This window comes from Danio rerio, chromosome 22 (assembly GCF_052040795.2).
Source record: "Danio rerio strain M-AB ecotype USA chromosome 22, GRCz13ab, whole genome shotgun sequence".
NCBI classification, from domain to species: domain Eukaryota; kingdom Metazoa; phylum Chordata; class Actinopteri; order Cypriniformes; family Danionidae; genus Danio; species Danio rerio.
The window spans coordinates 2,507,933-2,533,227 of NC_141042.1; the positions used below are offsets into that span (position 1 = coordinate 2,507,933).

The 25,295-nt window shown below is 39.6% G+C and overlaps 3 protein-coding genes across 8 annotated transcripts in view; all 3 read left to right on the forward strand.

The window, feature by feature from the left end:
• LOC101884310 (uncharacterized) lies at nucleotides 1-18,056 on the forward strand. 5 transcript variants are annotated; one of them, XM_088651622.1, is made up of 7 exons: nucleotides 4-56; nucleotides 569-672; nucleotides 2,507-3,635; nucleotides 10,382-10,472; nucleotides 11,030-11,570; nucleotides 12,642-16,897; nucleotides 17,261-18,056. In XM_088651622.1, exons 1-5 carry the CDS (start codon nucleotides 7-9, stop codon nucleotides 11,045-11,047), a joined length of 1,392 nt encoding a protein of 463 aa, XP_088507748.1. In that variant the 5' UTR covers nucleotides 4-6; the 3' UTR covers nucleotides 11,048-11,570; nucleotides 12,642-16,897; nucleotides 17,261-18,056. The 5 variants fall into 5 exon arrangements, with proteins under 5 accessions (NP_001433791.1, XP_088507748.1, XP_087158385.1 ...); XM_087302259.1 differs by lacking the exons at nucleotides 10,382-10,472; nucleotides 11,030-11,570; nucleotides 12,642-16,897; nucleotides 17,261-18,056 and adding an exon at nucleotides 9,332-10,289; XM_088651623.1 differs by lacking the exons at nucleotides 10,382-10,472; nucleotides 11,030-11,570; nucleotides 12,642-16,897; nucleotides 17,261-18,056 and adding an exon at nucleotides 5,070-7,530 and having other exon boundaries at nucleotides 2,507-4,897.
• The window catches only part of si:dkey-4c15.14, a 231,553-nt gene that overhangs the window by 47,724 nt on the left and 158,534 nt on the right, over nucleotides 1-25,295 (forward strand). The window lies entirely within an intron of this gene.
• Nucleotides 11,028-25,295, forward strand: part of znf1161 (zinc finger protein 1161) — an 18,318-nt gene continuing 4,050 nt past the window's right edge. The window contains exons 1-4 of one of the 2 annotated variants that reach the window (XM_088651628.1): nucleotides 11,028-11,139; nucleotides 15,772-16,879; nucleotides 21,403-21,471; nucleotides 22,460-22,569. In XM_088651628.1, coding sequence (XP_088507754.1) covers nucleotides 11,085-11,139; nucleotides 15,772-16,879; nucleotides 21,403-21,471; nucleotides 22,460-22,569 — 1,342 coding nt within the window. In that variant the 5' untranslated portion in view covers nucleotides 11,028-11,084. Of the gene's footprint in view, nucleotides 11,140-15,771; nucleotides 16,880-21,402; nucleotides 21,472-22,459; nucleotides 22,570-25,295 lie in introns of those variants that run through there. The other variant, NM_001245092.1, reaches the window with a different exon arrangement.

A 25,295-nucleotide genomic window follows, 5' to 3' on the forward strand; every position in this document is an offset into this window, starting at 1 on the left:
GCCGTGATGACGTCAGCACTGACGCGTTCATTCAGCGTCGAGTCTTCAGAGCTGAGGTGAGTCGTTGACGCTTTTTCTCGTGTTTACACAACAATAAAACACACTTTACAGTTTATTTAAGCGACAATCTGCGACTAGTTTCTGCATTGAGTTCACCTCTATCTGTGTGTCTGCTGACCAAAACAACACAGCAGGCAGAGAGGAGCTCTGAGAGGACAATATGAGTGAATGTGTTTGTTTACTGTGTGAGTTTACCTTAATATGTGATTATTTCGCTAAATATGATCTGTAATGGGAATGTTCTGCAGTAGATATGTGAACTATGATGCAGAAAACAAAAGTAATAGTTTATGGAGCTCTGTTTTCTAAATGTTTTGGGGTTTCCATACATTAATATGCTGCTAGCCATCTAATTACTTTATTGGTTGAAATTTAAACAAAATATTTAGCCTATATAAATGCTATCTTATATTGTTTGTAGTCTGAGGCTCATCAATATCGTTTATCATTTAATTTATTTCCTCAATCAGTGTAAATGACTCCGATTTCTCTGTTTATTCCTCTGAAGCTCCATCAGTGAAAGACAAAGACAGAGTTTATTGAAGGACAGTGAGAAGATGAGTGATCCAGAACCCTGCAGAATTAAACAGGAAGACACTGAAGAACTAATAGGTTTGTGTTTATTTATCACTCATCTTCATCATCATTCATCTTTAAGCACTTCATCAATTTTAGTACTTTTATTTATCTTAACATTTTTTTGTCACGTAATGACAGGTGTTATAAACATGGATTTACATTTGTGACATGTCTTATCATGAGAGTAAAGGTTTCATGAAGTAAAGCCCCTTAAGTAAAACTCTTTCCCTGCTGCTTTTAATTTAAATTTTCAGGATAAGGCAGGTGTTTGGTGTTCAGTTCTTTACTTTTCCCCTCACAAGGAGTAATGTTCTGTTAAATGCTTCTGGATGTTGACCCTTTTTACAAATGTTTCTTATCAATGCTCTCTTCTGTTGAATGAGTGAAACTAAGTGACAACTTACACTCACGGCCACTTAATTAGGTACACCTGACTACGGGTTGAATCTCTATTGCATTCAGAACTGCCTTAATCCTTTGTGGAATAGATTCAACAAGTTACTGTAAATATTCCACAGAGATTTTGCTCCATATTGACATGATAGCATGTGGATTTGCTGACTGCACATCTATGATGCCAATCTCCCGTTCCACCACATCCCAAAGCTGCTCTATTGGATTAAGTTCTGGTGACTGTGGAGGCCATTTGAGTACAGTGAACTCATCGTCATGTTCAAGAAACCAGTCTGAGATGAATCACGCTTTATGACATGGTGTGTTATCCTGCTGGAAGTAGCCATCAGAAGATGGAGACACTGTGCTCATAAAGGGATGGACATGGTCAGCAGCAATACTCAGGTAGGCTGTGGCATTGACACGATGCTCAATTGGTACTAATGGACCCAAAGTGTGCCAAAATAATACCCCCCACACCATTAAACCACCACCACCAGCCTGAACCGCTGATTCAAGGCAGGATGATCCATGCTTTCATGTTGCTGAGGCCAAATTCTGACCCGAGCATCCGAATGTGTCAGCAGAAATGGAGTCTCATCAGAGCAGCAACGTTTCTCCAATCTTCTATTGTCCAGTTTTGGTGAGGCTGTGTGAATTGTAGCCTCAGTTTCCTGTTCTTAGCTGACAGGAGCGGCACCCGGTGTGCTCTTCTGCTGCTGTAGCCCATCCGCCTCAAGGTTGGACGTGTTGTGTGTTTAGAGATGCTCTTCTGCAGAGCTCGGTTGTAACGAGTGCTTATTTGAGTTACTGTTGCCTTTCTATCATCTGGAACCAGTCTGGCCATTCTCCTCTGACCTCTGGCATCAACAAGGCATGTGCGCCCACAGAACTGCCGCTCACTGGATATTTCCTCCTTGTCAGAGCATTCTCTGTAAACCCTAGAGATGGTTGTGCTTGACAATCCCAGTAGATCAGCAGTTTCTGAAATACTCAGAGCAGCCCGTCTGGCAGCAACAACCATGCCACGTTCAAAGTCACCTAAATCCCCTTTCTTCCCCATTCTGATGCTCGCATAATCTGCAGCAGATCATCTTGACCGTGTCTACATGCCTAAATGCATTGAGTTGCTGCCATGTGATTGGCTGATTGGAAATTTGCTGTAACCGGCAGTTGGACAGGTGAACCTAATGAAGTGGCCGGTGTGTGTATATCTCTTTCCACCCGTGTGCTAATTCAGTTGCTTTGCTTTACTATTAGCCCTAGACTTAGGCATTTTCTTGTCTTTCTCTTCTTTTTTTTGTGTTCATCTTAAAATTATAAGCAAGGAAGGCAGAGAGCAGCAGTATTTAAACACTTACCATCTCAGCCAAACACACAAATGCTCTTATTCATGATTGTTTGCCTGTACGGTTACAAACTATTCAAGAGTGTAAAACACTAGCAGATTAACATGTGACTTATTCATTTTCAGGTGTGATTGTGAAGGAGGAGAGTGAAGAACTGAGTGAAGAAGAGGAGAAACATCATGTCAAGAGTGAAATTGAAGCTCGGACAAAGACTGAAGATTTTTTAATAGAAAGAACAGCCGTGAATAGTTTCACCTGCACTCAGTGTGGACAGAGTTTCAGCTATGAATACAGTCTCAAGTGTCACATGATGACTCACGCTGGAGAGAAAATACTCAGATGTCATCACTGCAGCAAAACGTTTTTGATAGTTTCAGCTCTGAAGAGACATCTTAGAGTTCATGCGAAGGAGAGGCCTTATTCCTGTGCTGAGTGTGGAAAGAGTTTTACACTGCTGTCATATTTAAGAAAACATGATAAGATCCACACTGGCGTGAAAGAGTTTGTCTGCTCTGAGTGTAAGAAGAGTTTTTTTAGAGCTGAAGACTTGAAGCTGCACCAGAGGATGCACACTGGAGAGAGACCGTACAAGTGTCCACACTGCGAGAAGAGATTCAGAAGGTTACAAACATTGAAAACACACAAGAGGATTCACACTGGAGAGAGACCGTACACATGTACTCAGTGTGGGAAGAGTTTCAGGCAGTCTTCATCCATTAATAATCACATGCTGATCCACACTGGAGAGAAGCCACACAAGTGTGATCAGTGCGGCAAGATATTTTTGAGACCTTCAGATCTGAGGAAACATCTTAGAGTTCACACAAACGAGAAGCCTTATTCATGTTCTGAGTGTGGAAAGAGTTTCATAACATCGTCACATTTTAAAGACCATCAGAAGATCCACACTGGTGTGAGAGAGTTTGCGTGCTCTGCATGTAAGAAGAATTTTTTTACGTCTGGAGAATTGAAAAAGCACCAGAAGATCCACACTGGAGAGAAACCGCATGTGTGTTCACACTGCAACAGGGAATTTATTAATTTAGGACAACTGAATGTACATGAGCGGATTCACACTGGAGAGAGACCGTACACTTGTACTCAGTGTGGGAAGAGTTTCAGGCAATCATCAAACTTTAAAAAACACATGAAGATTCACACTGGAGTGAAAAAGCACCCCTGGGATCGTGATCAATGCAGCAAGACATTTTTAAGGCCTTACGAGCTTAAAGAGCATCTTGATCTTCATACAGAGTAAAAGCTTTAGTCATGCATTTTGGTCCTGTTAGACCTGAGCGCTACACTGCAAAAAATGCTTTTCTTGCTTAGATTTTTTGTCTTATTTTTGGTCTAAATATCTAAAATTTCTTATATTAAGAAGGATTTTCTAGACAAGCAAAACAAATTGTCTTGATTTGAGAAATAAAATGCCAATATTAAGTGAGTTTTTCCTTAAAACAAGCAAAATCTGCCAATGGGGTAAGCAAATTAATCTTGTTTTTTCTTTTGACGTAAGATTATTTTACTTACCCCATTGGCAGATTATTTTGCTTGTTTTAAGGAAAAACTCACTTAATATTGGCATATTATTTCTCAAAACAAGACTATATGTTTTGCTTGTCTGGAAAATTCTTCTTGATTTAGGAATTGTTAGATATTTGGACTAGAAACGAGACAAAAATCTAAGGGTGCTTTCACACTTGTGAATCGATTCAGTTGTTCCGAAACAGAGATTACAAATGTTACATTGTTGCTCTTTGCTCTTGGAGCGGTTCACTTTCACACTGCAAAGTTTCTAATCGGACCAAAAGAGCTAAAACAAGTCACGTGCGAGTAAACTCTCCTCTCATTGGTCAGAGTGTCAGGGTTTATTTTGCAGCGTCCCGCTCAGCTGTCAGGAGAGGTGGTGGTTTGGTGGTGATTGACAGGGTGCGTGCGCGTGACGTGTCTGAGGAGAGACACGGTGGGGAGGGGTGAGAAGGGTGCGCGATGATGCCTATTTGAGGACTGGGAGAGAGACACTACCGGGAGATTATCACTCGTTTGCGGGCATCCGGAGACTCGCGAAACTTCCCGCCCTACTCATAATTCTCTCTTCATATAGCCGCAAGCCTATTACATATACATAAAACACTGTGATATAACCGCGCTCGGATCGTATCGCTTTCTCACTGCAATCGAACCGCTCCAGGGTTCATTTCAATCGAGCCGAGACCACCTCATTCAAGCGATCTCGGAGCGATTACTTTGGCGCGGAACAGAGCGCGATTGCCCTGTTCACATATGCCAAACGAACCGCGCTAACTTGGCAAACGAGACACGTTCCGAAACAAAAGTGTAGATGTGAAAGCACCCTAAGTAAGAAAAGCATTTTTTGCAGTGTAGTTTAGATTACTGTTAGATTAGGTGCTTTCACACCTGTGAATCGATTCATTTGTTCTGAAACAGGGATTAAAATTGTTGCTCTTTGTTCTTGGTGCGGTTCGCTGTCACACAGCAAAGTTTCTAAACCAGGGGTGCTCAATCCTGTTCCTGGAGAGCCACCTTCCTGCAGATTTCAGTTGCTACCCATATCAAACACACCTGAACCAATTAATTAGGACCTGAACACCACGTGATAATTACAGGCAGGTGTGTTTGATATGGGTAGCAACTGAAATCCGCAAGAAGGTAGATCTCCAGGAACAGGGTTGGCCACCCCCGTTCTAAACGGACCAAAAGAGCTAAAACAAGTCACGTGTGAGTAAACTCTCCTCACATTGGTCAGAGTTTCACGGTTTGTTTTGCAGAGTCTCACTCAGCTGTCAAGGAGGGTGGTGGTTTGTTGGTGTTTGACAAGATGCGCACGACGTGTCTAAATGCTGATTTATACTTCTGCGTCAAACACCGGCGTATAATACGGCGCTGACGCATAGCCCTTCGCCGTGGCCGTCGCCATCACTGACGTGCACCTCTCAAAAAATGTAACTACACGTCGCAACAACGGGTAGCGCAAGCTCTGTGATTGGTCGGCTTGGTAACGCTGACGAGTCGGGGCGGGACCGAGAGTTGCGCAAATGGCGCAAACCCAATGTAGCGATTTGTTTACAAGTGTGGAGTCCCGTGAAGGAGCTCCTGATGGAAAGTTTTGTTTTGTGTTTACCTCATAGTTAAAGTTGCTGCACGTCCGCCAGTTGCTGCCTCAAAATGAGCGAGTTTGAGCCACTTGTACATCCAGGAAGTGTTCAGGAAAAGCAAAAAAGCAGCGAAGAAACTCGACACAGAGGAACATTTACACCTCACTGCCAACTAGTGTTTCGGAAGTGTTAATGCAGACCAACAGAGACAGCGCGCAGAAGTATAAATGCACAGCTGCGCGCGTTGCATGCGCCGTTGGTTACGCCGGTCACTTGACGCAGAAGTATAAATCAGGCTTAAAGAGCGAGGAGGGATGCGGTAGGGAGCGGTAAGAAGGGTGCGCGACGTATTTGAGGACCAGGAGGAAGACACACGATTTCCGGGAGATTATCACTCATTTGCGGCCATCCGGGAGTGTCTGTGCATTTGCGGGAGACTTGGGATGTCTATTGACCTCCCGCCCTACTCATAATTCTCTCTTCATATGGCCCCAGCCTATTACATATCCATAAAACACTGTGATATAGCCGGTCTCGGATCGTATCGCTTTCTCACTGCAATCAATTCGCTCCAGAATTCGTTTCAATTCGAGCAATTGATTTGGCTTGGATCCGAGAGCGATCGGTGGATTCACATATGCCAAACGAACCGTGTTAATTGTGCAAACGAGACGGGTTCCGAAACAAAAGTTTAGGTGTGAAAGCACCCTTAGATTATTGCTGCATTCGATACTGTATGTCACAGTATATTGTGAAATAGTCTTATTGTTCGCTAGTTGGCCGGTTTTTCTGGAATTCTGTTAAACTGGTTTACATCTTATCTTTCCGAACATTCCCAGTTTGTCTTTCTGACACGTACAAAGTTCGAATATTTATCTTGTGACCACACTTATAATCAGTGTGACCGAGACGTCAATAATAAATTTAGTTCAGTCGAAAAACGGTTATGAAGTGACGTGCGTCTGTTCAATACAGCACGAGCTGCAGTTGAAGGCTGCGCAAAACGTGAGTCACCTGACATTTAAGCGAGTGGCGCGAGCAGCCGAAAACATTTGGATGTGTTTGTAGAAAAGGCCTTTTGTACAATGCACTGATTAATGATCGTTAATATGTATGCAAGGATTAGCTGATTTCACTATTAACCGTGCTTTAACTCATTACGGTTAATTAATCATAAAGGCTTGTCAAAGCCGTGTTTCTGTTGCACAGAACAAAACTGCTACAACTAAACAAAGTTATGTCAACTGTGCGCTAGTATAAAGTTTTAAGTCTATACCGAGGCTTAAACGCACACTGGATTAACTATAGCAGCAGGCCGTTCACATATTGCGTCTTTTCCGCACGCAAGTTTATTATTTCCAATGTAGACGTAAGCATATTGGGATCGGTGTGCGCACGGCTTGCAAGCGACATAAACATACTTCCAGGCGCAGTAAGATTGGCTTTTTTTTGACAAGAAAAAAAAGCGTGGTGTGCTTTTGTTTATGTCGCTAGGCTATGACTGAATCAGCTGGGTATAGAGTGGAGGAACTATGACGTCAATTTGCATGCAAAAACCCAGAAGCGAGTTAGCATTTTAGCAGTCCTGTTTCCCTCGTCCTGAAGTCAATGTGTTTTTTGTATGGGATTTCAGTAAAATCGCTTAAATAAGGTTCGTGGCTAACACAAACTCAAGATACTTTCACGTTTTGTTCTACGACATAAAACACATCAGTTACAGCACACTCTTGAATTTTTAAATCGGTTACGCTTCTTTAAAAAGACGGCTGCTATCAAGTTGCTAAATGGGACTACAGACGGTGTCTGGGACATTATACGTCATCGAGCTGAACTGATCTGGTGCGCAGCTCGCTTGTGTTGGGCATTTGGATTTGTCTGTTATTTAGGTATTTTCATCAATAGTATCTTATAGTTTGTAGTATTATACTAATTGGGAGTTCAGATTGTGTGTAGATAATTCCTTCACTTGTTAAGGTTGTCGAGACGGATTCATTTGTTGATCATTTATTTTAATAAACAATATTATGAAGATACTGCTCACCAGTGCAGCCTGTCTCTCTCCTGCTCTCAGTAATGCAAACATGTGAATAATTGTGTAAAATATATGCATGTTCACTGTCATTTTAACGTGATCACGTGATTTTTCGTCTTTTTTTCTTCATCTGAACACATTTAACTAGCAGATGTGACTGTATAGGCTGCTTTTCAGTGTATTTTGTGACAAAAAAGAAATATTGAATGTTTCTTAGTGCTCAGGCATTTGATAGACTTGTACCTCACTGTCGTCTGTTAAGGTAAGCGGGTTGTGTGCACGCGAGCGATACACTTATTTAAATATGTCTTATGATAATACTATGTAGGCAGATTTACACACAGTTTTAAAACTTACAGAACAACCACAAAGCAAAACGGATGTATTTCCTACGTAAAAACAACTATCCAAAAGGCACATAGGTCTATGTGTTTTTGCGTATTTATTTGTTTAAAATATATACCGTAGATTATAATATAATAAACAGAGAGATTAACTCTTTGTCATGGACAATATGTCTAAAAATACACTTGATAAGTCGTCTGTAGCAGGGTTGGCCTGACGTCATTGAAGAGCGCCCCGAGGGCTCTGTAGTCCGTTTATAGCCTAATGTTAGCTTTTCAGTTCTTGCGTTTGCATTTAAGATCCAAAAGTGCTCAAAGTTGTATTTTCGTGTGAGGATTATCCGGCTGGACAAAACGTGTAAGTGTATAGAACAGTGTTTGAACACAGAGCTTATTATTCGCAATCTTCGAAAAGCCTATCAGAAGATCCTATAGGGATTTTCACGAGGGAACCAGTTTTATACTAGCAGCCGATTAGCCTACAAAGTGACGTCATAGTTCCTCCACTCTATTGTGCGAGAGTGTTGTTGATACTAATATAATTTAACTTGACAACACAAACACTGCAGGCACCTCAACGAAAACCCAGCCTCTGCTTTCTTTTGATTGGAGAATTAAACAGACGCAACTGACGTAGCAATCTTTTTCTGCTCTGAGTTTACTTTTTTCAACTGTGAGCGCATGGCCCGCAAAATTGACGCGTTTTGCGCAATCTGCTCATGTTCGAAAATCTGAACTTCAGCGGATATTAGCACCGCATTAACCAATCAGGAGCTTTCTCTTTTAGGGGCACGCTTATGACGTAGCGCCTGTAGTTGGTGTCCTAGGAGGAAATCCTCCTGCCGACACCGGACAACAGTTGATTAAACGGGGATCGCCTCAGTCGGAAGCACCGCTGAAAGCCTCCATCATCCAGGTTAAATTTCTGAAGGAGTTTTTGAACTCAGAGTTGGCTGCAGCTCTTTAAGGATCTAGTGGACTCAGACACGGCTCCAAATGAATCTACGCTGTTTTTCAGCCTTCTTAAAGCACATAAACCTCCAAAAAAAAATATGTTAGCTGTTTAGCAATGAAGATAGAGTCACCGGGCTGAAGCCATGCCCATGACACGATCCCGCATCTATTGTGAAGCGGATTTGACAAGCGAATGAAGCGAGTAAACTTGGAATGTTTATGCGTCTATTTACGCACAAATAGCATTGTATAGTTTGTCCTAAATACTCTAAATAGCCTATCCCACAAAACACCCAAAACCTACATACATTTTATGAGTAAATTACATGTAATTTAAATAAACACATACATTTGATTGACGGAAGCATCTATTACACAAACTAACATTACCAAAAAAGTAGACGCCCCCCCCGATCGTCAATGTTTTATGCGCACACTGGTGCTACTCACTGTGCCGCCCTTTAAAAGCTATTAATCAAAATTAAAAAGCAATTTGCATTACAGGGCGACGCAGTGGCGCAGTAGGTAGTGCTGTCACCTCACAGCAAGAATGTTGCTGGTTCAAGCCTCGGCTGGGTCAGTTGGCATTTATGTGTGGAGTTTGCATGTCCTCCACGCGTTCGCGTGGGTTTCCTCCGGGTGCTCTGGTTTTCCCCACAGTCCAAAGACATGCGGTACAGGTAGGCTAAATTGTCCGCAGTGTATAAGTTTTGAGTGTGTGTGTGTGTATGGATGTTTTCCAGAGATGGGTTGCGGCTGGAAGAGGATCTGCTGTGTAAAAACATGCTGGATAAATTGGCAGTTCATTCTGATGTGGCTACCCCAGATTAAAAAAGGGACTAAGCCGACAAGAAAATGAATGAATTTGCATTACCTTTTAAAAAAAGGATTTTTAAATTTTTTTTTAAATCAATGCGATACTTTACTTGCTACTTACAGAAATCATATTATTACGTATCTTGCATTATTGTAATGCGTTACCCGCAACAACGGCTATATGCATTTTCTATCTGAATTCACAAACCGTAGAGTACAGCATTTATTTTATCCATGTATTTGGCGATGTATTTATAAGCAAAGTAAATCTGAATGTCAAACACAGGCTATCTTTACTGAGGTTTATCTGTCATGGAGATTGCTAATGGTTTCACTTTCTCATTACAAGATGTATGGAATTGTCAAAGAATTTAAATTTTACACAGCGCTTCATAGCTTTTGACCAATCAAAAGAAAAAGGGGCGTCGCCCACACGTGGAAATTGACATTTTTTTTGCTGTTTGTTTTTTTTAATAAACGAAAAAATGCAGTTTTTTGACTCATTATTTTGTTTTGAGTTTTGAGTTAAAAACAGGATCACAGATGAGCTTTAGTGTTTTTGTGCCGACAGAATAAACAGAAAACTAAACATTTATTGTTTTAATGTGGTTTTGTTTTCCATAATAAATTAAATAAACAAATAGATGAAATTGTTTCGATCTAATATGACACTATTGCGTTGTTTCCACAGATCATGCGTAATTTGTGAAGTTTTACGTTATTTTTGTGCATTTTCAGTTTTAAAAAGCAAAATCCGCCGTTGTTCCCGCCTCTCCGTGATGACGTAATCACTGACGCGTTCATCCAGCGTCGAGTCTTCAGAGCTGAGGTGAGTCGTTGACGCTTTTTCTCGTGTTTACACAACAATAAAACACACTTTACAGTTTATTAAAGCGACAATCTGCGACTAGTTTATGCATTGAGTTCACCTCTATCTGTGTGTCTGCTGACCAAAACAATACAGCAGGCAGAGAGGAGCTCTGAGAGGACAATATGAGTGAATGTGTTTGTGTTTTTCTGTGTCAGTGTGTATGAAATTGTCCAAGTTTATGTTAGTAATATGGCAAATTATGATATGTAAGGAAAAATTATGGGAATATTGCGGCAGATATATACACTTTGAAACAGAAAACATTTTATAGTTATAATTCAATAGTGGTGCTCTTTATTTTCTAAAGTTTTTTGTTAATTCCCAGTTTCTGTGCGTAGATGTGCTACTGCTAACAATCTAATCACTTTTTTAGTTTGAACGATTGCCGTTTAAATTGATGTAAATACAACAATATGATTTATCAATAGTAAATAGTACCTTATATTCCAAACACTATAGAATGAGCTGATCTGCTGTTTTAATGTTCATAGTCTTCTCTGTTTGTTCTCCTGAAGCTCTGCCGCCATCAGTGAAAGACAAAGACAGAGTTTATTGAAGGACAGTGAGAAGATGAGTGATCCAGAACCCTGCAGAATTAAACAGGAAGACACTGAAGAACTAATAGGTTTGTGTTTGTTCTTTACTCTTCTATAATGAGCCTGAAGCATAAGGTTTTATCTTAAAGGGCGTCATCAATTTTATTAAATTTTTATATTAACTTCTATTTGAATTTTTAAGTTTAGAATATGGGACTAGGGCTTCATGATCCTGGCAAAAATGTAAAACACAATTTTTCATTTATTTTTTGCTTAAAATCAAGATCACGATTCTGTAAATGTAAAATAAAAGTTAATATGATTAGCCTATTATTGTTCATTCTTAAACATATGGTAAAACAACACTAATAATATGAGGCCTGTGTGTAGCTCTACTGTTGCTTAAAATGCTAAATTGTGTACAGTCATTATGGTGGACTTGAACAGACTTTCAATATGTCCTGTTTGTTAATTCACAGTAAAATGATGACATCAGAATATAACTATTCATAATTATAACGTTGAATTTAGGGTTGTAACGGTATGAATTTTTCGCGGTATGATAATCGTCTAAAACAATACCACGGTTTGACGGTTTCGCGGTATACGGTATGTTACAAATGTTACAAAATAATAGAACAGTGAAGCAAATTTGACTTTTTCCAAATAATATATTTTTAGTTACTATAAACAACACCACTTACAATGAACAAATAAAAAAATAAGAAAATAATAAATAATGTGTCAAAGTCCAAATAAAGTCCAAATAAACATGGTGCAAATCCTCAGTAAAAAATAGATATAAATATTTACTATACTATAAATAGTTACATAACGAAACTAGATTCAATATGGAACATCCTTAGGTTTTATGTGCCAGCATGGATATGGTTGTCTGTGGATATGGATTTGGATGTGGTTGTCTGCAATGCAGACTAACAAACCGCTGCATCTTCATTTGCGTCTTTTGAAAACAGCAAGAGCAGCAGTTCGTCTTTGCTGTGTCACTGTTTTGTCATGTTTCTGTGCTGCTGTGCATGCAAAAGTACTTAGTATGAGAATTATTTCATGCAAAACTTTTTTTTTTTGCGTTTTATTTAGCCGCGCATAAATGTATGCCTTTCTCTCATTCCGTGTTGTTCAAAAAGCTTGGTCCACAAACAAAAGCGAAACCTATGCTTATTGGTTGTGATATAGCGAGTTTGAACCAATCTGGGCATGGAGGAGGGACAATGCATCAATGTATCGTGTCTGGTTTGTCCGGAGACACAGTGACGAGCGTTTCTTTGTCAAATCAGCGTTGTCAAATGTTGATGACGTAACCGCACTGATTCCGGAGCCTCTGAAAGGCCGCGAATGTTATGTGATACAGCACTGGAAAGCTGAGATTCTCTTCTTTATGCCAATCTTTGAATGGGATCAGCGGATCAAAAGTTATTAAACATTTAAGAGCAATACTTATTTTTAGCCGCGGGCGGCTGTCTCGGTCTTTAAGGGTTAAAACCGTTGATATGCAATTGTTCATGGTATGATAATCGTGCACGTTCAAATCGTGGTAAACCGTCATACCGGTATATTGTTACAACCCTAGTTGAATTATTATGTTTAAGACATGTGCTTGTCATCTGTTATTGACAGCATTATTAGATCATTTGTTTCACTGGTAAAATTAGAATTTTGTCATTATCAGACTCCTTTTTGCATTTTATTCCACTTTATATATAGGCTAGGGTTGTTAAACTGACACACAGTAAACATTTATTTTCATGCACAACATTTTGTGTTCGCTATGAAAGAAAAAAACAAATCAAATGCTTGTTGTAATCATAACTCTAAAATGTGATATGATCATCTAAATGATGTGCGCACAGGTTTCACTTTCACTTTCGAATGCGGCTCATGGCTGCTGTCACTGTGAGAAAAACAAACACATGCAAATTAAACCTCCCGCACGGCCCTCAAACGATCGCTCTGTGCAACAAACTTGACGTTATTTAAAACTTCATTACCTGTTATCCACGGCCTATGCAGCTGTTCACTAAAGTAGGCGTCATAGACGGGCATGCGCGCGTTCTCAGCAATGTTGCCAGATTGTAAAACATGACATAGGTGGGTAGTGTAAAATTGGGTGGTTTTATAACGGCGTGCCCGCCAGCCCCGGTCTTCACTTATAAACCTGTTATGATCCCCCAAAGAGGTGAGAGCTCATTTTAATCTCGCGGCCCAGCAGGATCGCTGAGGCCCACCAATTGAGAATCCCTGATATAAACCGTAATTAATAATTAAAACATGTGATGATGATTAGCCAATCAGTCAACGCCGACTTTCGGCCACTTTATGGATCGTAGTTTGCCACGCTTTCCTATTTCTGACTGCTTCTTTCAGTTGTTCCATGTTCAAGTTCGTGTCAGTCTTGATTGTGTCCAGCTATCGTGTTCTCTGACGCCCTCTTCTTCTCTATCCACTGACTGCACCGAGCATTAAAGCTGTTTCCATGGAGTTGGCTCGCATGATTTGACCAAAGAACGAGAGCCGCTGCTTGGTGGTTTTGCCCTCTTGCGATACTTTTTGTTTGACACGCTCCAGGATCGTTTTGTTTGTGATCCTCGCCGTCCATGGTATGCGCAACATTCGCCTCCAGCACCACAATTCGAAAGCATTGATCTTTCTTCTGTCTTTCTTCTTGAGTATCCAGCTCTCACAAGCATACGTGAAGATTGGGAAAACGATGGCGTTGATTATTCTTATCTTTTTTACTATGCTGATGTCCTTGCTTTTCCATACCTTCGCCGTTCCTTGCATTGACAAGTTTGATTCTTCGTCTGATCTCTGGCTTTGACTCGCCATTGTGGTCGATCTTGGATTCAAGGATGATGAAGTCTTGGACTGATTCAATTTCCTCATTGTCAATTGTTATGTGGACTATACCATTGCTTGCTGTTGTCATTACTTTCATTTTCTTGATGTTGAGGTACAGACCCATATGTTTACTTTCTTCTTTCACTCTTCGGACCATGTAAAACATGCACACTGTTCTAAATTGACAGTCTTTAAAATATTTTTAAATATAACGATAGTTGGTACAGATTTCATATGTAGTATATCTTGAAGCTCATTCCAGACATTTGGAGCATACTTAGAGAATGCAGATCGACCCAACTGTGTAATAAAATGGCATCTTAAAGGGCCATGAAACCCCCTTGTTTCAGCAGGGTGTTTTCACACCTCTACTTTGGAAAAAGCCAGAAAAGTGGGCGTGTCCAGCTCTGTTTAGGGGAGAGTGTCGGAGGAGCAAAAGAGGGATGGTGTGGGAGTGTCTATTTGAGTTTCAAAACACACACACGCAGGGGAGAGAGTGACTTTGTTTACATGGACATCTGTAGTCGAATTATTTGCCAAATTATTAAATGGTGGACTTTAACTGCAGTTTGGCTCTTTCATTCAGGGAATTCATTCGTGCCCCTCGCGACAAACGAGATATTTGATTGGAGGAACTGCTTTAAGCGTGTATTTTTCATGCAATGTTAGATACCGCACGGCGAATGAGAGAAGAAAAAAAACTCTGCATTTCTATGTAACTTAGATGCACTCGGCATGTAAGCCGCATGTGTTAATCCGGTCACAAAATGTGGTGAAAATCTTACACGAGGTTAAAGTTTGGTTGTGGTGCTAACATGTTTACACTCGGTGCAATAGTTAGTTCGATTCGAACAAACTGAATATACAAAGAGCACTGGTCGCTCACTTACCAAATCTGTAGAGACAGGACAATCACCAGCAACTAGAGCCGCGTCTTTATTAAGAGGAGACGAGCAGCAAATCCAGATCTCACCATTTGCAGATGAGAACAGCTCTCAGGTAAACAATGTTCCTCCTTAGACACGTAAGTTATTGTTGTCGTGCATCGCGTACACTGTTAATCCACACGTCCAGCTGCGCTCTCACAGAGAGAAAATGAAAACAAAACTTCACTTTAGCAAATTATGAAAGCAACACTGCGCACTTGTTTTGCCAACACAATGTGGCCTCTCTCTGCCGTCTACACTAACATTAATGAAATTGCACAATAGCTGATTGGTTTGAACCAAGCCTTACTCGTGCATTAATGCAGCACACTTGGAGACGTAATACGGGACGCCCCGGTACAGACGTCTAGTCAACATGCTAGAATACACGCTAAGATCTCATAGTCGTGATGCAGCTTCAAAAATTCGTTTCAAACCGGAAGTACGAATTTGTCCGAAATAACGCAAGAACAACCAGTTTTCACTTTTTAGTGAGATATAGGTGTCCTAATAGTGTTTTTAGCAGTGTGGGACACATATACGACTGTCAACAGCTCAAAACATGTGTTTTGGTGTTTCGTGACCCTTTAAGTAAGAGTGTATCTGCTGATCTGGTATTGTAGGTTTTGTTTTATGTGGAGTTCTATGTCCAATGAGAGACACCATTTTGTTCTACTGCAGGGGTCACCAATCTCGGTCCTGGAGGGCCGGTGTCCCTACAGGGTTTAGTTCCAACTTGCCTCATCACACCTGCCTGGATGTTTTAAGTATACCTAAAAAGACCTGGATTAGCTTGTTCAGGTGTGTTTGTTTAAGGTTGGAGCTAAAATCTGCAGGACACCGGCCCTCCAAGAACAAGTTTGGTGACCACTGTTCTACTGTATGCCCACACATGTAGCAGAATGAGAATGAAGCTTGGCTTGACTTATTTTTCAGATGTGATGGTCAAGGAGGAGAGTGAAGATGAGGAGAAACATCACGTCAAAAGTGAAAATGAAACTCAATCAAAGACCGAACACAGTATTGTAGCAGTAAAAGCTTTGACCTGCACTCAATGTGGAAAGAGTTTCAGACGGAATTACGATCTCAAAGGTCACATGAGGACTCACACCGGAGAGAAACCGTTCACTTGTACTCAGTGTGGGAAGAGTTTCACACAATTACCATACCTTCATAAACACATGAGGATCCACCCTGGGGAGAGACCGCACAAATGTGATCAGTGCAGCAAGTTATTTTTCATTTTTTCAGAGCTGAAGGAGCACCTTAGAGTTCATACGAAGGAGAAACCTTCATGCTCTGTGTGTGGAAAGAGTTTTACACGACAGTCGAGTTTAAGAAGACATCAGAAGATCCACACCGGTGTGAAAGAGTTTGTGTGCTTGGAGTGTGGGAAGAGTTTTGTTACAGCTGCGCACTTGAGACTGCACCAGATGATCCACACTGGAGAGAGACAGTACGTGTGTTCACACTGCAACAAGAGATTCGGTCACTTAAGTGTACTGAAAGTACATGAGATGACTCACACCGGAGAGAAACCGTACACATGTAGTCAGTGTGGGAAGAGCTTCACACAGTTATCAAACCTTCATCAGCACATGATGATCCACACCGGAGAGAAGAAACACAAATGTGATCAGTGCGGCAAAACATTTCTGAGGCCTTACGAGTTGCAGAAACATCTCAGAGTTCACACAAAGGAGAGGCCTTACTCATGTCCTGAGTGTGGAAAGAGTTTTACACGGCTGGCATATTTAAATGCACATCAACATGTCCACACTGGCGTAAGAGAGCATGTATGCTTTGAGTGTGAGAAGACTTTTATTACAGCGAAAGACTTGAAACGACACCAGATGACTCACATGGCAGAGAGACCTCACGTGTGTTCACACTGCAACAAAGCATTTCGGGATTTAGGATGTCTAAAATCACACGTAAAGATCCACTCTGGAGTGAAACCACACAGATGCGATCAGTGCGGCAAGACATTCTTGAGGGCCACACATCTGAAGGACCATCTTAGAGTTCATACAAAGGAGAAGCCGTAGTCGTTCTTTAAAGGGCCATGAAACCCCCTTGTTTCAGCAGGGTGTTTTCACACCTCTACTTTGGAAAAAGTCAGAAAAGTGGGCGTGTCCAGCTCTGTTTAGGGGGGAGTGTTGGAGAAAAGCGGCTTGGTATGGGAGTGTCTATTTGGGCGCGCTGAATTTCAGAGTCAAAACACACAACCACAGCGGACAATGTGACTGTGTTTACATGGACATCTGTAGTCGAATTATTTGCCAAATTATTAAATGGCAAAAACAACCAATTTACACTTTTTAGTGAAATATAGGTGTCCTAATAGTGTTTTTAGCAGTGTGGGACACATATACGACTGTCAACAGCTCAAAAAATGTGTTTTGGTGTTTCGTGACCCTTTAAGAGTTTTACACATGAAGGAAATTCGCCTTCCTGAAAACACCAGATTTCACAGTTAAACGTGTGTATGCTTGCGTAATCCCTGCCTAGGGCTGCATGATTAATTGAAGTGAATTTGAGATGGGGATTCAGCAAAAGCTTTGATTCTCGTGCATATGCTAGTGCACAATATCTCACACACACAAACACACACTACACTTCATGTTAAATCCAGAAACGAAGCTTTTTTTGCACTGCAGCTGATGATCAACAATAAAAATTACTAATTTTACCTCTTCCCATCAGGGAGAACCACCAACGATCTAGAATACATGATTAAATGCTGTCATAGACTTTGCAATCAAAAAATGGGATTATAATGGAAGTCGATGCGGCAAAAACAGCCCCCAACATAACCAAAGGGGAGACAATTTGAGTGTATTGTTGAGTTTTTGAAAAATTCAAAGCACTTTTTTCCCAAAATATGCCAAAAAATAAGATTTATCACCAAAAATCATTCATTTTGCTGAAACACAGAGAAAGCTTTGGCCAAATTAGGCCTCAAAATCATCTCAGATTGGATGAAAACACCCCCAATCATCAAGCTTTTCTCAGAAGATCACAAGCTGACAAAACATTGCTGCGGTTCTGATACAAGTTTTTATTATGGAGAAACTTAAAAAGGACTGCAGTGTTTGGGCGTTCTGTGTCTGTCTGAGATAATTAATCTACCGAAATGTGTATATTTCAAGCTGAAGCACAAGTGGTTTCCGTAATACTGATTTATTTGACGGCTTTTCCCCCAAATCCACCGTGAAAAACTAAACAATAAATATTTAATTCAATTCAATTCAGCTTTATTTGTATAACGCTTTCACAATGTAGATTGCTTCAAAGCAGCTTCACATAAATGGTCATAGCAATTGAAACAGAGTAGTTCAGTTTTTAATGTTTAAGTTCAGTTCAGTTTGGTTTGAAATCATTACTGAGAGTCCAAAAACTGAAGAGCAAATCACCAATGGGTAGCTCTACCGATCCCAAACCATGCAAGCTAGAGGCGACAGCGGAGAGGGAAAAAAAACTTGAGGGGAAACCAGACTCTAATTTCTAATTAATTTCTCCGCTGGCCAAACGTCTTGTGCAGAGCTGCAGTCTCAGCGGCAAAACAAATGAACTTAATGTAAACCAAAACAAACGTAAACAAACAAACCTTAGAAACTTTAAACACAAAATACAAATATAAAGCACAATACCTCATTGGCTGCATGCTACATGAAGGTAATTGTCTTGAATACTCTTTCAATCTCTTGTTCAAGTTCTTTGCATTTAATACATCCATTGACGCTCGCATGCAAACAGTTCATGTTTGCCGATTGCTTGCTCACAAGTAAGAACCTTACAGGCAGTCAACTGTCGAGATTTTAAAATCAAAGCACCAAACCAAATAACAAAACTACATTTACAAATAATGAATGTAACCTATTTTCTCAACAACAAAAAGGAAACGTAAACAACTTATATACACAATATACAACATAACAGCAAACAGTTACAAGCTGATCGAGCAGTTCTTGTCACATGGTGCACTCACAGCATTCTTTGAACTTGGTGTGTCTGGAAGGCGTGAGCGTGTCACGCCCATACCTGCCAACACTTCTCGTTTTCTAGGTAGTCTCGTATTTCAGACCCATCTCCCACCACCCTCCCGTTTTGTTATTTCTCTCAAAAAACTCCAGTAATTTTGATTTTCGAGTCTGTAGTCTGTATTTTCCTGTCTGTAACACCCCCGGGTCCCCAACTTTGGTATAGTATCCAATAACAGCGGCCGCCCGAGACCCGGTCCATAATGCAGTTACTTACCCGGCTCTCAACTGTGTTATTCAAACAAACACACAGCCTCTGCCTTGTGTGGCCTGGTACCATTTGGCCCTGTGGTTGAGGACCGCTGCCGTATCACTGAGAATGAACGCAAACAGCTGTAAAATCTCAAAACGAGTCTTCGATTCCAGAATCACATTAAATAAATAATCGACGATCTTTTGCGTAGCTTGTCAGTGAACTTTGGGTCTGTGCAGTAAAGCTGCTCAATCTGAAAACTGCCTTTGATGAATCATCCAGCGCTAGCCCCGCCTTTTAATTTTATCTGAATAATCACATGTCCAGCAATGCAGTGGTATATTCACTGCTGGGACTCTACTGTTTCATAATCGCACAAAAAAACAACACCTCATGCTTCAAAGACATTCACCAAAGTGAAAAGACGTCAGCTTTAAAATGTCAGGCGCTCAACACGTCCAGTTGGTGGCGCTTTAGTTGCACAAAATTGTTCCAGCTGAAGGCTGATTTATACTTCTGCGTCAAACACCGGCGTATGCTACGGCGCTGACGCATAGCCCTTCGCCGTGGCCATCGCCGTCACTGACGTGCACCTCTCAAAAAATGTAACTACACGTCGCAACAACGCGTAGCGTAAGCTCTGTGATTGGTCGGCTTGGTAGCGCTGACGAGTCTGGGCGGGACCGAGAGCCGCGCGAATAGCGCGACGCCGCGCAAGCGAATGTTTACAAGTGTGGAGTCCCGTGAAGGAGCTCCGGATGGAAAGTTTTGTTTTGTGTTTACCTCATAGTTAAAGTTGTTGCACGTCCGCCGGTTCCTGCCTCAAAATGAGCGAGTTTGAGCCACTTGTACATCCAGGAAGTGTTCAGGAAAAGCAAAAAAGAAAAGAAACTCGACACAGAGGAACATTTACACCTCACTGCCAACTAGCGTTTCGAAAGTGTTAATGCAGACCGACAGAGACAGCGCGCAGAAGTATAAATGCACAGCTACGTGTGTTGCCTGCGCCGTGGGTTACGCCGGTCACTTGACGCAGAAGTATAAACCAGGCTTGAGACGATTTGTTTGCTTTAGTTTGGAATCCATGACAGTAGTGAACATAATAATAATGACAATTAGTGGATGTGCCATCAATCCGTCTCTTCTTGTCTTGTTTCTCTCTTTGAATTAGCAGGATTTGAAGGCGAGTAACATAAGACAGTCCAGTGATGTCATTTCGAACATGTTTAATACCAACTTAACTGAACTATATTACACGGTCAAAAACTGTCTTGCTTCCATCTTCATTACACAACTTCTCCCTTCCCGGAAGTGACATCAGCATATACTCTATATTAAATATTTAATTACTTTTAGTTAAATATTTTCAAGTTTCGCCTTTCACAATATTATTAATTTAACATAAACAAAACAATGAACTTATGGCTCTTATACTTAGTGAATATAAAATTGTACGAAACATTAACCTTAACCTCTCCTTTGTTGTTTAGCCATTGGTCTGTGTATTTGTCCTGCCCCGCCCCTATAGCAACTACTGTGAAAACTGTTCAATCAGAATCAGGATGAGCTTGATTTGCCAAGTGTGGATTTTTATTTATTTATTTAATTTTTTTGTGTTTTTTCAGGAGCTCATGTATGCATGTATATCAACACAAGAACTCAGAAGGACTATTAAATAGGTGGAAAATAAAGTAAATACCAATTGTTAAGTTATACATTTAGATGGTTTATGTGCAACATGTGCATTGTTGACTTTTTTACCTGTACAAATAAATGTACATATTTATACGAAAGTATTTACAGTTGTGTCTTTATTGGTTACACAGTTGTTCAGTTTTACAAAGGAATGTTTAATAATGGGATATTGAAAGACTACAGAATAAAACTAGATTAATTAAGTAAACTTAAAGCATTAGAGTTAATACAGTCATAACTCATTCGGTTTGGGTTCTGCTTAATATGATCAGTTTAATGGTGATAACTTATTGTGGTGATTTTCACTGTGACAGTGTGCATGTACATCTAGCTCCGTCCCTCCTCCATCATTTAAACGTCTTTTTCCTCCAATAGGTCTTCAATTATTTCTCCATTTATGTCTGTTTTTTGTAATATATCATTTGTATTGATTTTTATTGGTTTATTTATTACATATTATAGGCCATCTGGTTTTTGTAATACTTTTACACACACACACACACACATATATATATATATATATATATATATATATATATATATATATATATATATATATATATATATATATATATATATATATATATAATATAATATAATATAACACACATATATAAATAAAATACAAATCTGCCGTTGTTCCCGCCTCGCCGTGATGACGTCAGCACTGACGCGTTCATTCAGCGTCGAGTCTTCAGAGCTGAGGTGAGTCGTTGACGCTTTTTTTCGTGTTTACACAACAATAAAACACACTTTACAGTTTATTAAAGCGACAATCTGCGACTAGTTTCTGCATTGAGTTCACCTCTATCTGTGTGTCTGCTGACCAAAACAATACAGCAGGCAGAGAGGAGCTCTGAGAGGAAAACATGAGCTCAGTGTTTGTGTTTTACTTAGTGAGTTTGTCACGGTTGTGTTTGTTATTTCGCGAGTATGATCTGTGAAGGGACATAATGGGAATCTTCTGCGGCAGGTATATAAACTTAGATGAAGAAAACATAAAAGTTATCGTTTGTAGAGCGGTTTGTTTTCAAAATGTTTTTTTTCTACCAGTTACTGTGCTACTGCTAGCGATCTAATTAGGTAATAAGGTATTTATATAAATGCAGTACACACACACACACACACACACACACACATATATATATATATATATATATATATATATATATATATATATATATATATATATGCTTTCTGTTCAAGTGCTTGAACAAGTTGCCGGTCGAGTTAAAAGCAGTGGAAAGCTCTTTAGTTTTGTTTTTTAAGCTCAATGAATTCAGAGTAATGTCTGTATTTCTACTCGAAGAAGCAAACACTCTCGTCAGCAGCTATGTCAGCTCACAATTTTGAGCAATTTAAAAGCAAATGCTCATTAACTGATGTTGTCGCAGAAGAAAATGTGATTTAAAAAATAGATATTTTTTTTCTCCTCTAAATATTATATTTGTAATGTAAGTAGCGTAATTACACTGACTTTAGTGACTTATCAAATTACTCAAGTTTAAACTGTAATTTATTACGTTTCTGTGTTTCCCAAAAATTTCAATAAAATTGAGTAACGTCTTACTGTGGAACGCATTACAATCAACTCTGTTACATATTGCGTCACCTATAAGATATAACATCATACTATGTTTTCTTTCCTCAGTCAGTGTAAATGAATCAGATTTCTCTGTTTGTTCTCCTGAAGCTCTGCCACCATCAGTGAAAGACAAAGACAGAGTTTATTGAAGGACAGTGAGAAGATGAGTGATCCAGAACCCTGCAGAATTAAACAGGAAGAGTCTGAAGAACTAATAGGTTTGTGTTTATTCATTACTCTTCAATAATGAGGCTGAAGAACAGTGGGGTTGTTCATATTTAACCGGTTAAACTCTGTGACATCATCGACTTTCGCTTTAAGATTTAAAGGGCCATGATTGCACCAGACCCCTGTAAGTGGTTTTGTTTGAAAGTGTAGAATCTATATTTTATGCTCATATGCATCACTTTGGTTTTTATTCTACTGTACAAAAGTTATTTACACTTAAATACACAGTATTTTGGATACCTGAGCTGGGTATTGAACATTGGTTAATTTTTATATTGTTCATATGACACATGTACAAGTTATAGCTCAAATGAAAGCTCTTGCCGGTGCTCATACGGTTCTAGCATTCCTTTACTTAATTATATTCACATATCAAACAGTTGCCGAATGAATCGCGGTGTTTCCATGGCGCAGAAGTGAAAACAATACATTTATGATCAATAAGCAGCCCCAGATAGCACAGACAGCTGTCATCTCTCACCTTATGCTGTGCGCTTCAGGGCCATTTCTCCTCTGTTTTTGAGGGGATGTGCATAAGTAATCCTTTTATATGTCTGACGTGCTCCAAACACAGTGAATTATGTTTGATCAAACAAAAGAATAGTGAAATATGAAAACACTGATAGGCCTCTGTGGCTTGTACAGCACCTCTCATCAGTTGGAATACAACAACTTTTGCATAGATTATGGTGGAGACGTTTTTCTTTTTATTATGATTACAGACATGTGCAGGAACCACCAACATTAATTACAGCAACCTATAACAATATGTTAACCAAAAAAAGTGCCTCTTTTTTAGGTGTTTATTATAACGCAGAAAACATATACAATTATTTTAAACACTTTCAATAGTGTTTTATGAAAATTCAAAGGTTTTTCCTTAAAATGATACCAAATTTTTGCATTCATACCTCTGCATGTGGTTTTGGGAAGCTTTTAAATTAGGGTAGGCAAAATCCCAAAATAGCAGAGTTTAACTGGTTAACAGACCACGGGATCAATCGCAGAATCGATGATGCAAGTATGGATAAAACCCGATATGAACCAGTTAAAGAAAAAAACCCTCTCATCTGTTGGATTATCTATCTCTATTCCATGCGTGTTCAATTCAAACTCGGGAGAAATTGTTCAATGCTTAAAAGTTTAGTAATTTATTGAATACAAATGAATAATTCAATGTTCAGAGCTCTGGGCATACACCAAGATAGTCTAACCGTTATACAATGCTAACCGGGACTAACGTCAGGTACTCTGCCCCGCCTGGGATCTAGAAACCCAGTTTTACACACAGAAGAAAGAGAAGGCGGGTTGTCTCTGTCAGCTTTTCGGCACCATCTCTAGTTCCTCTTTTCTGCACAGAAAAACAAGACCAGTTAAATGCACATGCTTAGAGACCTACATAGGCTCCAATACTTTTTCACAGGAAATCAAAGGCGAAAGACACGTTATTTTTATTGTTTCTGCTGCATATTTCTTGTCCAAGATAGCTCTTTCTGCGAAATGCCTCATTAGTATGCAAAACACATCTCCTCAATGGCCAGTTTTGGTTAGCATATAATTTCACAGAACATACAAAATATAGTATAGAATATAAGAAAATATATATAGTAAAGAATGACTGTAAGGTAAATGATTTAACATCTCTTTAGGCAAAGCATACACAGCATACTAATAGAGAATCAAGACTAACTCTGAGAAATAAAAAAGAAGAATTATATTTTCTACACATCCACCAATCTAAGAACTTCCATTATGTCGAGTTCAGACTGCATGATTTTTAAAGTAGTCGTGTTTACGCACTGCATGACTATCTGAACTATCGTTTCGTCGCTGCTTTGTTTACACTGCAAAATGGATCGGCGACAGGGACTTTCACATTTCATGACATTACAATAGGAAGAATCGCTGACAACTTTGTCCAAACTACGTCTCACACGCAAAACACGTCGTATATCTTTTGTTATTTACTACATAACGAGAAAGAAGCTTTTAATGAGGAAAAAATGTACTATTGCTCATCTGGGTTTCAAGGGAATTAGCAATTTCTCCTCAACTTTCTTTTTTAAGTTTCTGTATGAAACGTCAAACAGACACGGGTGCTCCTGTCAAACCTCCACTTGTTTTTTTCTCCATTTCTTGGGTCTAGGGTTGTAACGGTATGAACTTTTTTACGGTATGATAATCGTCTAAAACAATACCACGGTTTGACGGTTTCGCGGTATACGGTATTAAATAGTAATTCTCATAGCAAAGACCCTGAAAAGAATAAGAACACGTTTTCTGACTGAACAAAGGTTTTTCTATGGGGGAAAAAATGCATTTATTTACTGACAATGTATTTGCCCAAAAGGTCTGGGAATGAACTAAACAGAAAAAAAGTGTTACAAAATAATAGAACAGTGAAGCAAATTTGACTTTTTCCAAATGATATATTTTCATTTACTATAAACAACACCACTTACAATGAACAAATAAAAAATAAGAAAATAATAAGTAATGTGTCAAAGTCCAAATAAAGTCCAAATAAACATGGTGCAAATCCTCAGTAAAAAAATAGATATAAATATTTACTATACTATAAATAGTTACATAACGAAACTAGATTCAATATGGAACATCCTTAGGTTTTATGTGCCAGCATGGATATGGTTGTCTGTGGATATGGATTTGGATATGGATGTCTGCAATGCAGACAAACAGCTGCACCTTCATTTGC